General features: G+C 44.1%; 1 protein-coding gene across 5 annotated transcripts in view; it reads left to right on the top strand.

Annotated features, from left to right (window-relative positions):
- The window catches only part of LOC308077757 (spectrin beta chain, non-erythrocytic 1-like), a 113833-nt gene that overhangs the window by 87526 nt on the left and 11350 nt on the right, over positions 1 to 14957 (top strand). For all 5 annotated transcript variants that reach the window (XR_013932443.1, XM_080418662.1, XM_080418664.1 and 2 more), the window contains 8 exons: positions 5313 to 5411; positions 5782 to 5912; positions 6689 to 6893; positions 7933 to 8223; positions 11399 to 11482; positions 11986 to 12230; positions 12793 to 13016; positions 14389 to 14585. Coding sequence is in view for 4 of the 5 variants with exons in the window: in XM_080418662.1 (XP_080274788.1) it covers positions 5313 to 5411; positions 5782 to 5912; positions 6689 to 6893; positions 7933 to 8223; positions 11399 to 11482; positions 11986 to 12230; positions 12793 to 13016; positions 14389 to 14585 (1476 nt within the window). In the remaining variant the exon portion in view is untranslated. The remainder of the gene's footprint in view (positions 1 to 5312; positions 5412 to 5781; positions 5913 to 6688; positions 6894 to 7932; positions 8224 to 11398; positions 11483 to 11985; positions 12231 to 12792; positions 13017 to 14388; positions 14586 to 14957) is intronic.

The raw sequence follows: 14957 nt of genomic DNA, 5'->3' as shown, positions 1-14957 counted from the left end.
CCGAAAGGCTCTGTCACCTTTTGTAACTAGATTAGTGTTGGGCACTATTAACAGACCCTCTTCAGCAGACCTAAGGGCCCTCCCTGGCACATAACGTGGGACCAGGTCGGTTATGTATTTCGGGGCCTGATCATGCAAAGCTCTGTAGGTGAGCACCAGGACCTTGAAATGGACCCTAAAGTGTACAGGAAGCCAGTGTAATGAGGCCAGGACTGGGGTGATGTGGCACCTTCTGCTGGACCTGGTCAGCAGTCTGGCAGCAGCATTCTGAATTTGCTGGAGGCGGTTCATGTTTGATTTATTTAGGCAGGTGAATAGTGAGTTGCAGTAATCCAACCGTGAGGAGACAAATGCGTGTGTAATCATTTCAAGTTCTGGGAGGGAGACAATTGACCTAAGTTTTGCTATGTTCCTAAGGTGGAAGAAACATGTCCGGGTGACTGATTTGACATGAGTGTCTAGATGCATAGATTGATCGAAAATAACCCCGAGGTTTCTGAGGTTGGGGCGCACTTTGTCTCTGAGGGAACCAAGAGCATCAACCACCTTGGGAACGATAATGTCAGGAGCAACAATAAGCAGCTCAGTCTTTGCTTCGTTTAGCTGGAGGAAATTGTTTGACATCCAGGTCTTAATGGCAGACATGCACTCTAATAAAATGTTAAAATTAAAATCAGCAGGGCTCTTTGTATTAAAAGAATAGTACAATTGGATATCATCTGCATAAAAATGGTAGGACATGCCTTTAAAAGTACTGATAATGTGTCCTAGTGGTAGCATATAAAGTGCAAATAAGGTTGGTCCAAGGACTGAGCCCTGGGGGACACCACATGAAAGGGGAACAGAGTCTGACACATGTGGGCCCACAGCAACTGAGAACCGTCTACCTGTCAGGTAGGAGGCAAACCAGTCAAGGGCGGTCCCCGTGACCCCTATCTGATCCCTGAGCCTATCTATTAAAACATTGTGATCGATTGTATCAAAAGCAGCACTCATATCAAGTAGCACCAGGATAGAACATTTTCCTACGTCAGATGACATTAAAAGGTCATTGGTCACTTTAAGAAGAGCTGTCTCAGTGGAATGCATTTGTCTAAAACCAGATTGAAACTTATCTAAAATGTTGTGAGAATTTAAAACTGTTAAAAGTTGGTTAGCAACAATTTTCTCTAACATCTTGGAGATAAATGGAAGCTTAGAAATAGGCCGGTAGTTTGTATGTAGTGCAGGATCTAATCCGTGCTTTTTTAAAAGTGGCGTTACAATGGCTGTCTTAAAATAGGAGGGGACATGGCCTAAAAACAGTGACAGGTTAATAATGTTAAGAATAGAGGGGCCTAAAGAGCTAAAAACATCCTTTAAAAGAGTAGTTGGAATCACATCAACTGGGCTGGAGGACATTTTCATGGTGCTCATAAGCTTGGTTAACTGATGGAGGGAAATGGGTGCAAAGTGGTTCAGGATTGACTGGTGGTTGGGGCCTATATGAGGGGTGGGAGTAGCGGGGGTTATACCTGCCCTGATATTGACAACCTTGTTCACGAAAAAGTTAACGAAGTTATTGCAATCATTGACAGAGAAAACAGGAGGGTCGGGTGTTGGTGGACTGACAATGTTATTGATAGTGTCGAAGAGGACTTTGGGGTTACGTTTACTGGATAAAATGAGTTTAGCAAAAAAGGCAGTTCTCGCAGCTTTAACCATAGAGTTAAAATCAATTAAAAGTGATTTCAGTTGCAAGCGGTGGACCTCAAGTTTAGAGGCCTTCCACCGGCGCTCCATGCTTCTGCATTCGCGACGGAGGCAACGAATATCCTCATTTAGCCAGGGAGTTTTATTTAAAGTGCTAACAGTGCAAGATTTAAAAGGAGCAACAACATCTAAGATTCCTGAGCAGTGTAAGTTAAAGGAGTGTACTAAAATGTCGATATCAATGTCTAAAAATTCTGCATTGACAAGGGAGGATGGTACTAGACTGGTGTCAAAAGCAGCAGAGAACCTTTCAGCTGAGAGGCCATTTAACATGCGTGAGTGCTTTACTCGCGTTCCGGCTACACAATCAGGGTTAAAAGATATGTTAAAAATTAGTGATGTATGGTCTGTGAAGAGCATGTCCTCTGCAATAATGTTGTCTACATCTAAACCAAAACTAAAAACAAGATCCAGCGTGTTTCCCTTGTTGTGCGTAGCACCCGTGACATGTTGTACAAGATTAAAAGATTCAGTGATGCTGAGGAAATTGGCTGCAGAAAGATCTGTACTCTTATGTATGTGATAATTAAAATCGCCAAGCAATAAAAATCTCTCAAACTTAATGATGGAGGTTAAAAGGTCACTAAATTCAGAGATAAAAGAGCTGCTAAAACCAGGGGGCCGATAAATTAAAATACAATAAAAAGGATTGGTGCGCCCTACTTTGGTGATTAGAATTTCAAAAGAGCTATAGCTACCAGAGCTCACCATTCTAGATGGAAAACAGTCCCTCTGTATTATTGCCAAGCCACCTCCAACGTTTGACCCTGCGGGCCTGGAGGAGCAGGTAAAAGAACAGTTCGGTGGGCACAGTTCTATAAGTGAGATATATTCCTCTGACCTTTGCCATGTTTCTGTGATGCAGAAGATGTCCAGGCTATTTGCTGTGAAAAAATTGTTCAGGAGGAATGATGTTTGGGTGATGGAGCGGGCGTTTAATAAAGCCATTTTAATAGTCCTAGGACCCTGGGGTTTTAGGAGTGGGTGTGACTGGTGAGATGGAGTGAGTGTTATAGTATTTCTGAGATTAGCTTCTAGTGCTAGGCAGTGGTACAATAGTGGCTGAAAATATGCGGGAAATGTGAACGGGAATCGGTGTAATGTAAACTTGGTGAGTGGGTATGGGCGGAGTGGGAGTTAACTGGCGTCATTCGGTTGAAAGGTGATGAGAGATGTTGCTTGCCAGGACTTTTTTCGTTGGAGTGTAATAGATCATGGTAAAGTGAAGGGACCTTCCAGAAATGATCAAAGTTACTAATATAGCCATGCCCACAGGCTTGGCAGAAATTGCGCAGCCAGTTATCTGCGCTGTAAAGGCGGCTGAAAATTTCGGGGCCACGGTGGAGGGAGGGGATAAGACCTAGGAAAATACAGGACTTATTCAGGCTTACTACTACACCTGCCAGGGCCTCGTAGTCTGACCACATTTTGACAGCTTGTTTGCACCTGATGTCATTGAAGCCTGCATTGACAATCACTGTGTGAGCAGAAGGGTGGCGTTGGAGAATGACAGGAATGTGGGGAAGCAGATCAGTAATTTTAGCACCAGAGAATGAATATGTAATACAATTGGGAATTGAAACTTCACGGATGATGGAGTCACCTATGATGATATATTCAGGTTTAGGGGTAGGGGGGTAGTCTGTGTCAATGAGGGAGACCGATGCTGCTGATCTCGTGTGGAGAGACAGGGACACAGCTGTCTCTGATGAGAGAGGGGGAGGGGATGGGAGCTCACGGCCAGGAGCAGTGGTCACTTCACCTCGCGCTGGGTAGATGACCGAGAGGGAGACATCTGGCCTGGGTACTGGTGCACTGGGTGAGAGACGGGCCCGTTTCCCTTCAGGACCGTCATGTCTGGGTTTGGGAGTCGAGGTGAGGGAGCGAGACGAGGAGCCCGAGGAGGAGTCAGGACTGGAGCGTTTCCCCGGACGGAACGAGCCTAGGCGCTGTGGATTCCTGGGGGAGTTAGCCGTAGCCGCTAGCTCCTGGAGTGGTGCGAAGGAGTTTGAGCATGGGAAAATATCAGCCATACTGCAGGCTTCAGACCCGGACGGGTCGAAGAGAGGAATCGACAACCTCCGCTGCTTTTTTTTTTTGACCACGGAGACCCAAGAGGCAGCGCATACGGGCCCCGGTTTGAGTTTACCGGCGGTCCCCGAAACAATGCCCACCCCCGTCCTAGGGGCAGCCGCGGCAGACACCCTCGGTGCAGCGCCGGCACCCGGGGCTTCCATGGACTTCAAGCGGCCCTGGAGGAGTGATTGACGGAGGATAAGATCCTTCACCAGGCTCGCGATGGAGCGGAGCTCATTCTTTATGGCATATATGTCCTCCATCCTGGGAGGCATCATGTTTTTGTGGATTGTTGGATAGACTTTGTGTTTCCAGTCTCTCTAGTGGAAAAACCACGACTGGGGCCAGACTTTTGCTGGTCAGATCACAACAATTGGAAGCGGTGAGTACAATCCACTGTAAGCACCAGGAAACCAATATGAATATAAAAGCTAGCATCTAGGCTAAAAACGAGCCACAGCCAGCTAGTAGGCAGCACACAGTCTTTAAGATAAGGAGATAAAATAAACGATTGTACCGAACACTGAGATCACAAAGGTGATGCAGAGAAATGGGTCACCGGGTTAGGATCCAGGAGTTTTGGTATCAAATCGTTGGCTAAAATCTGTTAAAAAGTTAATAAAATTCACTGTGTGACGGAGCGTTTCGCTGCTGCTGCTGCTGCTGAGTGTCTACCACAGTGACCTGCGTGTGCCCCTGGGCTGCCAGTTGCCCATGTATGGTTTACACACACAATACAGCTTCAGTTAGTTATTGTTGTTTGTAAAGCCTCTCCTAACTAGAATGTATCCTAACTACAATTATCTTAACTAGAAAACTCAAATGTTTTGGTTTGGTTGTTTTGTATAGTTTTAGTTAATGCATCAACTGCCAGGTTTGAATTGATTAATTAATTAATCAGCCACCGCCAGCGTTTTTACCTCATTTTGACGATCCACAGAACCCACGATGTGGAACACGATGTAAACACAAGCTGTCTGGAGGGAGAGGAGGGTCTCTTCTATCTACCGGATGAAACACATTGTAACCACAATCTTCCATTCTTTAGTTATCGGCAGTTGAATATAGCTTGTTTTCACCAAAAGCACAATCTGGGAAAAGACATTAGAAATAAATGTATGTACAAAAAAGGGTTTCTAAAGAAGGACTGCTTGCCAGAAAGGTGTGAACTGCAGAAAATAATTCCAAGTGAAAAAATATATAGATTTATTTAACAAAATATGACCAACGCGTATCGACCTAGAAGGTCTTCATCAGGGTCTGTCTAGCATTTTGGCTAATCAGTCACACTTAAATAAGAGAGATACATTTTTATAAATATGATATGATATTTTTTCTTAAATGACGTCATTTCTGGGTGTATCCTTCTCTGGAAGTCAAAGCAGCAAATCATAGGTTGGTCGTAGAGCGCCCTCTAGCGTAATCATTGAAAACAAAAACAGAAAATCAATGTGTTAACTGTAACAACCCTGTTCCGCCTGCAGGAGGCGCACCACGCCCAGCAGTACTACTTTGATGCTGCCGAGGCTGAAGCCTGGATGAGTGAACAAGAACTCTACATGATGTCTGAGGAGAAGGCCAAGGTAATCTGTTACATGTAATCTATTACATGTAATCTATTACATGTAATCTATACATGTAATCTATTTTGCAATCATGATGGTCTATGATAATGATGTGTGCGTGTGCATGTGTGTGTGTGTGTTTATGCAGGACGAGCAGAGTGCAGTGTCCATGCTAAAGAAACATCGTTAATGATGTGTGCGTGTGCATGTGTGTGTGTGTTTATGCAGGACGAGCAGAGTGCAGTGTCCATGCTAAAGAAACATCATTAATGATGTGTGCGTGTGCATGTGTGTGTGTGTTTATGCATGACGAGCAGAGTGCAGTGTCCATGCTAAAGAAACATCGTTAATGATGTGTGCGTGTGCATGTGTGTGTGTGTTTATGCAGGACGAGCAGAGTGCAGTGTCCATGCTAAAGAAACATCAGATCGTTGAACAGTCGGTGGAGGATTATGCAGAAACTGTCCATCAGCTGTCAAAGACCAGCCGAGGTCTGACCGCACAGGAACACCCTGACAGGTACAATATACACCCTGACAGGTACAATATACACCCTGACAGGTACAATATACACCCTGACAGGTACAATATACACCCTACAGGTACAATATACACCCTACAGGTACAATATGAACCCTTATACACCCTACAGGTACAATATGAACCCTTATACGCCCTACAGGTACAATATGAACCCTTATACGCCCTACAGGTACAATATGAACCCTTATACACCCTACAGGTACAATATGAACCCTACAGGTACAATATGAACCCTTATACACCCTACAGGTACAGTATGAACCCTTATACACCCTACAGGTACAATATGAACCCTTATACACCCTACAGGTACAATACATGGGCTAGCGGTGACGTCATGCCAGTGATATAGGCTATCAGGAAACAGCCGTTAGCCACCTAGCTGTGTGAGCCGTTCATAGAGTTATAATATATTGGAGCCGCCATAGTGCTGTGCTACACATCGCTACACATCGCTACACATCTCTTTTTAAGTGTCCATAAACAACTAAAAGGTTTGCACACAAAATTTGCACAAAAATTAACATTGAGGCTCTTTGGATGCAAAAATAGTTTACTTATAAAAAGGTGACTCTGTGAGATAAAGTGACACAGAGGGCAGCAGTGTGACATGAATGTGGAGATTTAACTGTGTGTGTGTGTGTGTGTGTGTGTGTGTGTGTGTGTGTGTGTGTGTGTGTGTGTGTGTGTGTGTGTGTGTGTGTGTGTGTGTGTGTGTGTGTGTGTGTGTGTGTGTGTGTGTGTGTGCGCAGTGAGCGTATTGGCATGCGTCAGTCTCAGGTAGACAAGCTCTACGCGGGGTTAAAGGACTTGTCCGAGGAGAGGCGGGGCAAGTTGGACGAGAGGCTCCGCCTCTTCCTGTTGAACCGGGAAGTAGATGACCTGGAGCAGTGGATCGCTGAGAGAGAGGTCGTGGCGGGGTCACATGAGCTGGGCCAGGACTACGAGCATGTTACCGTGAGTATTAATACTTAATGTTACTGTGAGTATTAATACTTAATGTTACCGTGAGTATTAAATATATTCATATATTCATTTATTCATATATATTCCAGATGTTACAGCGTTTCAGGGAGTTAATATATTCATATATTCATATATGTTCCAGATGTTACAGGAGCGTTTCAGGGAGTTAATATATTCATATATTCATATATATTCCAGATGTTACAGGAGCGTTTCAGGGAGTTAATATATTCATATATTCATATATATTCCAGATGTTACAGGAGCGTTTCAGGGAGTTAATATATTCATATATTCATATATATTCCAGATGTTACAGGAGCGTTTCAGGGAGTTAATATATTCATATATTCATATATGTTCCAGATGTTACAGGAGCGTTTCAGGGAGTTAATATATTCATATATTCATATATATTCCAGATGTTACAGGAGCGTTTCAGGGAGTTAATATATTCATGTATTCATATATATTACAGATGTTACAGGAGCGTTTCAGGGAGTTAATATATTCATATATTCATATATGTTCCAGATGTTACAGGAGCGTTTCAGGGAGTTAATATATTCATGTATTCATATATATTCCAGATGTTACAGGAGCGTTTCAGGGAGTTAATATATTCATGTATTCATATATATTCCAGATGTTACAGGAGCGTTTCAGGGAGTTAATATATTCATGTATTCATATATTTTCCAGATGTTACAGGAGCGTTTCAGGGAGTTAATATATTCATGTATATTCAAGATGTTACAGGAGCGTTTCAGGGAGTTAATATATTCATGTATTCATATATATTCCAGATGTTACAGGAGCGTTTCAGGGAGTTAATATATTCATATATCCATATATATTCCAGATGTTACAGGAGCGTTTCAGGGAGTTAATATATTCATGTATTCATATATATTCCAGATGTTACAGGAGCGTTTCAGGGAGTTAATATATTCATATATTCATATATATTCCAGATGTTACAGGAGCGTTTCAGGGAGTTAATATATTCATGTATTCATATATATTCCAGATGTTACAGGAGCGTTTCAGGGAGTTCGCCCGGGACACGGGGACCATCGGTCAGGAGCGCGTCGACTCCGTCAACCGTCTGGCCGATGACCTCATCAACGCGGGACACGGCGACGCGGCCACGGTGGCGGAGTGGAAGGACGGCCTCAACGAGGCGTGGGCGGACCTCCTGGAGCTGATTGACACGCGGACGCAGATCCTGGCCGCCTCCTACGAGCTCCACAAGTTCTACCACGATGCCAAGGAGATCCTGGGCCGAATACTGGACAAACACAACAAGATACCTGAAGAGGTTAATAAGTACTTATTATTATTATACTGAGTCATATCCTGGACAAACACAACAAGATACCTGAAGAGGTTAATAAGTACTTATTATTATTATACTGAGTCATATCCTGGACAAACACAACAAGATACCTGAGGAGGTTAATAAGTACTTATTATTATTATACTGAGTCATATCCTGGACAAACACAACAAGATACCTGAAGAGGTTAATAAGTACTTATTATTATTATACTGAGTCATATCCTGGACAAACACAACAAGATACCTGAAGAGGTTAATAAGTACTTATTATTATTATACTGAGTCATATCCTGGACAAACACAACAAGATACCTGAGGAGGTTAATAAGTACTTATTATTATTATACGAGTCATATCCTGGACAAACACAACAAGATACCTGAGGAGGTGATTAGTGTTTAATAAGTACTTATTATTATTATACTGAGTCATATCCTGGACAAACACAACAAGATACCTGAGGAGGTGATTAGTGTTTAATAAGTACTTATTATTATTATACTGAGTCATATCCTAGACAAAGATACCTGAAGAGGATTTAATCCTGTAGCACTTTGAGATTTGTTTCAAATATAAAGTGCGTTACAAATAAAATTTATTAAAAAAAAATTTATTTAATTTTAGGGATGTTAGATATTTACTTTTTTACCGATATCCGATATTCCGATATTGTCCAACTCTTAATTTCCGATTCCGATATCAACCGATACCGATATATGCTTTTCCACCAAAGGTCAACTAATTGTCAGGTAACAACATCACATGTCTAATCAAATAAAATAGCCATAATATCAATATAATATCTAATAAATCAAATATAATACAGTGATGTTGTTAGCTTTTCAATGAAGTGAGTCCCGGGACTCACTGGTGGTCATTTGAATGAGTCCCACTAATCTTAGATTAGATGTTGGTCTATGTCAGGGGTTCCCAAAGTTGGGGTCGCGACCCCACTTGGGGTCGCGGGAGACTGACGGTGGGGTCGCGAAATTATTTTGGGTCATTAAAAAAATAATAATAATAAATTTAAATTCAACAGAATGGATGAAATACAACCTAAAATGATTACAAATAGTACATTTTACAATTTTAATACATTACAAATGCGCACCGAACGTGCAAGTTTATGTGCATTAATTACCTCCAGGTTTAGGTGGGGTCGCCAGTCAATGGCCGCCTTATTTTGGGGTCGCGGGCTGAAAAGTTTGGGAACCCATGGTCTATGTGACAGAGCAGAAGCATAATTGCCTCTGATGCATATAACATTAACGAGCGTCAACGAGCATCACAGACAATCACAGAGAGACAGACAGACAGACAAACAATCACGGACAGACAGAGAGCTATGAAGTTTTACAAGGTTCACGCCAATTGTCGGGAGTTATTTTAAACACAGCATTTTCAGTGCATCTCACACAGTGTGCAACCAAGTATATGAGCATGTTGGTTGTCATCTGAATTGCACAACAGGATAAACATTGGAGTTGACGGCGGGAGCGGAAATCTGTCTCGAGGCAGGGGGCGCGCGTGTGCGCCAAATGTTTAGTTTTCTTTACTTTTTTTTCTCTAATCTAGCTAATTTGACATTGTGTTATGTTAATTCTTCATTATTAATTATTTACGATGTATACGTACGTCGGTTTACGTTCTATTAAATAAATGTTCTTAATCATTTTGACATTTATTTTTATTATTATAAAATGGACTTGGACGGGGGGGGGGGGTCCAATCTGAAGCTAGGGGGAGACAAATACCCCCCGCCGTAGTATTTAGAAAACGTTTAACACATTGGGTGCCAGAGGTTTATTAAAATATTATACTTTGAGTGCCAGGACTTTTTAAACATTTTGAACCTTTTTCAAGTAGTCACAAAATATTTTCAGTGATCACCGTCCTCACGGTGATCCCCTCATTACACACATACAGGTCTCGTACAATCGGGGGGAAAACATTCGGAAATCCATTCCATAGTTGCAGCCAGTTGAAAATAGTTAAATTAACATTGTAAAAAAAAAAAGTGCACAGGATCCGAGATACAGGTTTTTGAAGTCATAAGTTAACCAGGAGGTGGATTGGAGTCTAAATCTTGTAGGAGTGATATTTCCTGTTGCTGTGAAGGAAAAAAAAAAAAAAAAAAGTAATTTTTTTTTTTTTTTTTTCAAAAACCGTATATATACGGTTTTGGCACTCAACGTTAGTATGCGCAAAACCGTATATATACGGTTTTGGCACCCAATGTGATAAAAAAATATTAATATTTTTAGGAAATATTTAGTAAAAGTCAGGTAAGGGGGAGGAGCCTTTCTGAGAGCGTCCTGAGCAAAGTGAACACATTGAGTCATCCTCAGAGTGACAGCGTTTTTAACCGTGTCTTGGTGATGTTTATATCGGCTGCAGAAACCACAACGAGGACCCGGGCGATGGGGTAGGGGTCCGTCTATCCACTGGAACAATAACATTTCTACCGCGATCCGCCATCGTAGAGAGATCGCCCGTCGAAGAAAATGGCTGGTTTTCACCACAAAAAAAAAGATATGGACATAGAAGTGTTTTTCTCAAGATCCCATCATTGGGGCGGACGGACGTCCGTTTTGTTTGGGATGACATCACATCCTCCATATCTTTTTACAGTGTCCAAGGATCATTCCTAAGTTGTGTTAGAGCGCCCTCTTGTGGAATTTAAAAATTCAAAAAAGAGAATGTAAAAAGCCTGTATCTACGGTTTTGGGACCCAATGTGCTGACCGGCTCCCTGACGCCGTGTTCAGCCTGACGCCCGTGTTCAGCCTGACGCCCGTGTTCAGCCTGACGCCCGTGTTCAGCCTGACGCCGTGTTCAGCCTGACGCCGTGTTCAGCCTGACGCCGTGTTCAGCCTGACGCCCGTGTTCAGCCTGACGCCGTGTTCAGCCTGACGCCCGTGTTCAGCCTGACGCCCGTGTTCAGCCTGACGCCCGTGTTCAGCCTGACGCCCGTGTTCAGCCTGACGCCCGTGTTCAGCCTGACGCCCGTGTTCAGCCTGACGCCGTGTTCAGCCTGACGCCCGTGTTCAGCCTGACGCCGTGTTCAGCCCGATACCCATTAATGGAGCATCTCTAATTATTACTTAACCCTAAGTTAATTATTAATCAATTATTATTATTGTATTAACCGTACAGGTGGGACGTGACCAGAACACTGTGGAGACTCTGCAGAGAATGCACACCACCTTCCAACACGACATCCAGGCTCTGGGAACACAAGTACGTATAACACCCCTACACACATCTATACGGGGAACACAAGTATGTATAACACCCCTACACACATCTATATGGGTAACACAAGTACGTATAACACCCCCACATCTATACAGGTAACACAAGTATGTATAACACCCCTACACACATCTATATGGGTAACACAAGTACGTATAACACCCCTACACACATCTATACAGGGAACACAAGTATGTATAACACCCCTACACACATCTATATGGGGAACATAAGTATGTATAACACCCATCCACACATCTATACAGGGAACACAAGTACGTATAACACCCCCACATCTATACAGGGAACACAAGTATGTATAACACCCATCCACACATCTATACAGGGAACATAAGTACGTATAACACCCCTACACACATCTATACAGGGAACACAAGTATGTATAACACCCCTCCACACATCTATACTGGTAACACAAGTCAGTATAACACCTATACGTTTAACGGTGTTTTTAACGTTGTTTTCAGGTGCGTCAGCTACAAGAAGACGCAGTGCGTCTGCAGTCTGCGTACGCCGGGGACAAAGCCGACGACATCCAGCGGCGCGAGGGGGAGGTGCTACAGGCCTGGACCAGCCTATTGGAGGCCTGCGAGGGCCGCAGGGTCCGCCTCCTCGACACCAGCGACAAGTTCCGTTTCTTCAGCATGGTGCGAGACCTGATGCTGTGGATGGAAGACGTGATACGTCTGATAGACTCACAGGAGAAACCCAGGTACGTAATATAGTGTGTGTGTGTGTGTGTGTGTGTGTGTGTGTGTGTGTGTGTGTATTACTTTACGTATATAGCAGTATAGCTGAATATGATAATAGTCATTTAGAGGTCAGGTTTAGGGGTTACAGATGAGAGTTATGCCTTATTTACGCAGTTGCGTGCCGGCGCCGTGCGCCGGAAAAATTGCAGATCTACAAGCTCAACAACGCATCGCGCTTGCAGATCTGCTTATTTTTCCACCTTTTTTAGGCTTACGGTTAAAAGAAACGGAAAAGGAGGGACAGCTCTGTCGATCATGTTGTCCACATGATGAAGATGAATGAAAAAGAAACTAATAAATAAAAAAAGAAACGGCAAAGAAAATGGCTAAAATGATTTGTCTTCAAATGTTGATGTGTGTGTGTGTGTGTGTGTGTGTGTGTGTGTGTGTGTGTGTGTGTGTGTGTGTGTGTGTGTGTGTGTGTGTGTGTGTGTGTGTGTGTGTGTGTGTGTGTGTGTGTGTGTGTGTGTGTGTGTGTGTGTGTGTGTGTGTGTGTGTGTGTGTGTGTGTGCGTGCGTACAGGGACGTGTCCTCAGTAGAGCTCCTCATGAATAACCACCAGGGCATCAAGGCGGAGATCGATGCCCGTAACGAGTCGTTCTCCGGCTGCATTGAGCTGGGGAAGACGCTGCTGAGCAGGAAGCACTACGCCTCTGAGGACATCAGAGACAAGCTGCTCACACTCACCGACAAGAGGAAGCAGATGATTGACAGCTGGGAGGACCGCTGGGAGTGGCTACGACTCGGTACGATCAAGGGGCGGGGCCAGCCTGACATATTTACAATGAGGCCGATACGGAAGAGAGACAGTTCATATGAATGGCCTGTAGGTGGCCTGCAGGTGTCAGAAAGAATATTCTCTCATTGTAAGCGGATGGGTTTTTCACGAACTTTAGACTCGATTTTCTTACCTTAATAAAAATGGTCATAAATACTATATGCTTCCAGTCACTAGTTTAAAGTCTCCTTTCAATCATCATGATGTGAGTTTAGCTAAATTATGGTCCCATTTATTCTAAAACTGACGATAAAGTAGGCTATGCTCCAGGAGGGGCGGGATGATTTGATTGACAACCTACACAACCAATAGCATTCATTCCCCGCCCCCGCTCTTGATTGACAAGCTACCCAACCAATAGCATTCTTTGGGGATTGTTTTCCGGTTCCCTGGTCACATGTCTGGTTGACCCGCCCCCGCTTTGGTCACATGTCTGGTCTCAACCAATAGCGTTTGAGTTCCGGCGTGCCCTTTGGTATATATTAAAGATGATGGCTTCATTTATGGTCTGTAGAAACCAATGGGTGACGTCACGTTCCCTTCGTCCATATTTTTTACGGTCTACGGGTACGATATGCTGATGCTAGTGGTTCAGCCCACGACCCCCCAAACTGTAGACCCCCCTAAAAGGATCCTATTTGAACTGAGGGACCCCCTGAAATAATCATATTGAACTCATTCCCTGCCAGGTATTAATTCATTCATTATGTATCTTCTGACAGGTTTTTTTTTACCTTATATTGACGATCTTTACAGAGCTACGGGAGCCCTGATGTGCACGTGCCCGTAAACAACGCATGTGTGGGGGGTGAGGGAGGGTCTGGTTTATCCACGATCGGCCATTTTGTTCCAGTCGGCTGCTGAATAACAGCCGTTTTCACCCAAAAAAATGAAAAAAGATTAAGGAGTGTTTTTATAAAACTCATAAAGGAGCGGACGGGAGTGTCATTTTTTAGGATGACGTAACATCTGTCCATTCCTTCTTTCATGGTCCTAGGATTTTGTTGTTGTTGAAAAGACAGAGAATGTGTTAAACTGGAGACCCCCTGAAATGATCATATTAAAACTGGAGACCCCCCACCCTCACAAGCACTTGATCCAACAATCCTTCAGTGCAGCCTTAACTCCCCTCCTCTCCTCTCCTCTCCCCTCCTCTCTCCTCCTCTCCTCTCCTCTCCTCTCCTCTCCTCTCCTCTCCTCTCCTCTCCCCTCCTCCTCTCCTCTCCTCTCCTCCACCCCCCTCCCCTCTCCTCTCCTCTCCTCTCCCCTCCCCTCCTCTCCTCTCCTCTCCTCTCCTCTCCTCTCCTCTCCTCTCCTCTCCTCTCCTCTCCTCTCCACAGTATTGGAGGTGCATCAGTTTGGTAGGGATGCGGGCGTGGCAGAGGCGTGGCTGTTGGGTCAGGAGCCGTACCTGTCCAGCAGAGAGATGGGTCAGAGCGTCGACCAGGTGGAGAAACTCATCAAACGACACGAAGCCTTCGAGAAGTCTGCAGCGACCTGGGAGGAGAGGTTCTCTGCTCTGGAGAGACTGACCACGGTATAACACACACACACACACACACACACACACACACACACACACACACACACACACACACACACACACACACACACACACACACACACACACACACACACACACACACACACACACACACACACACACAGTGGAGAGACTGACCACGGTATAACACACACACACACACACACACACACACACACACACACACACACACACACACACACACACACACACACACACACACACACACACAGTGGAGAGACTGACCACGGTATAACACACACACACACACACACACACACACACACACACACACACACACAGTGGAGAGACTGACCACGGTATAACACACACACACACACACACACACACACACACACACACACA

The sequence above is a fragment of the Gymnoscopelus braueri genome, assembly GCF_963280865.1.
Source record: "Gymnoscopelus braueri genome assembly, chromosome: 2".
NCBI classification, from domain to species: Eukaryota; Metazoa; Chordata; class Actinopteri; order Myctophiformes; family Myctophidae; genus Gymnoscopelus; species Gymnoscopelus braueri.
The sequence above is the reverse complement of the archived record's forward strand: the minus strand, read 5'-3'. Positions and strand labels throughout refer to the sequence as shown.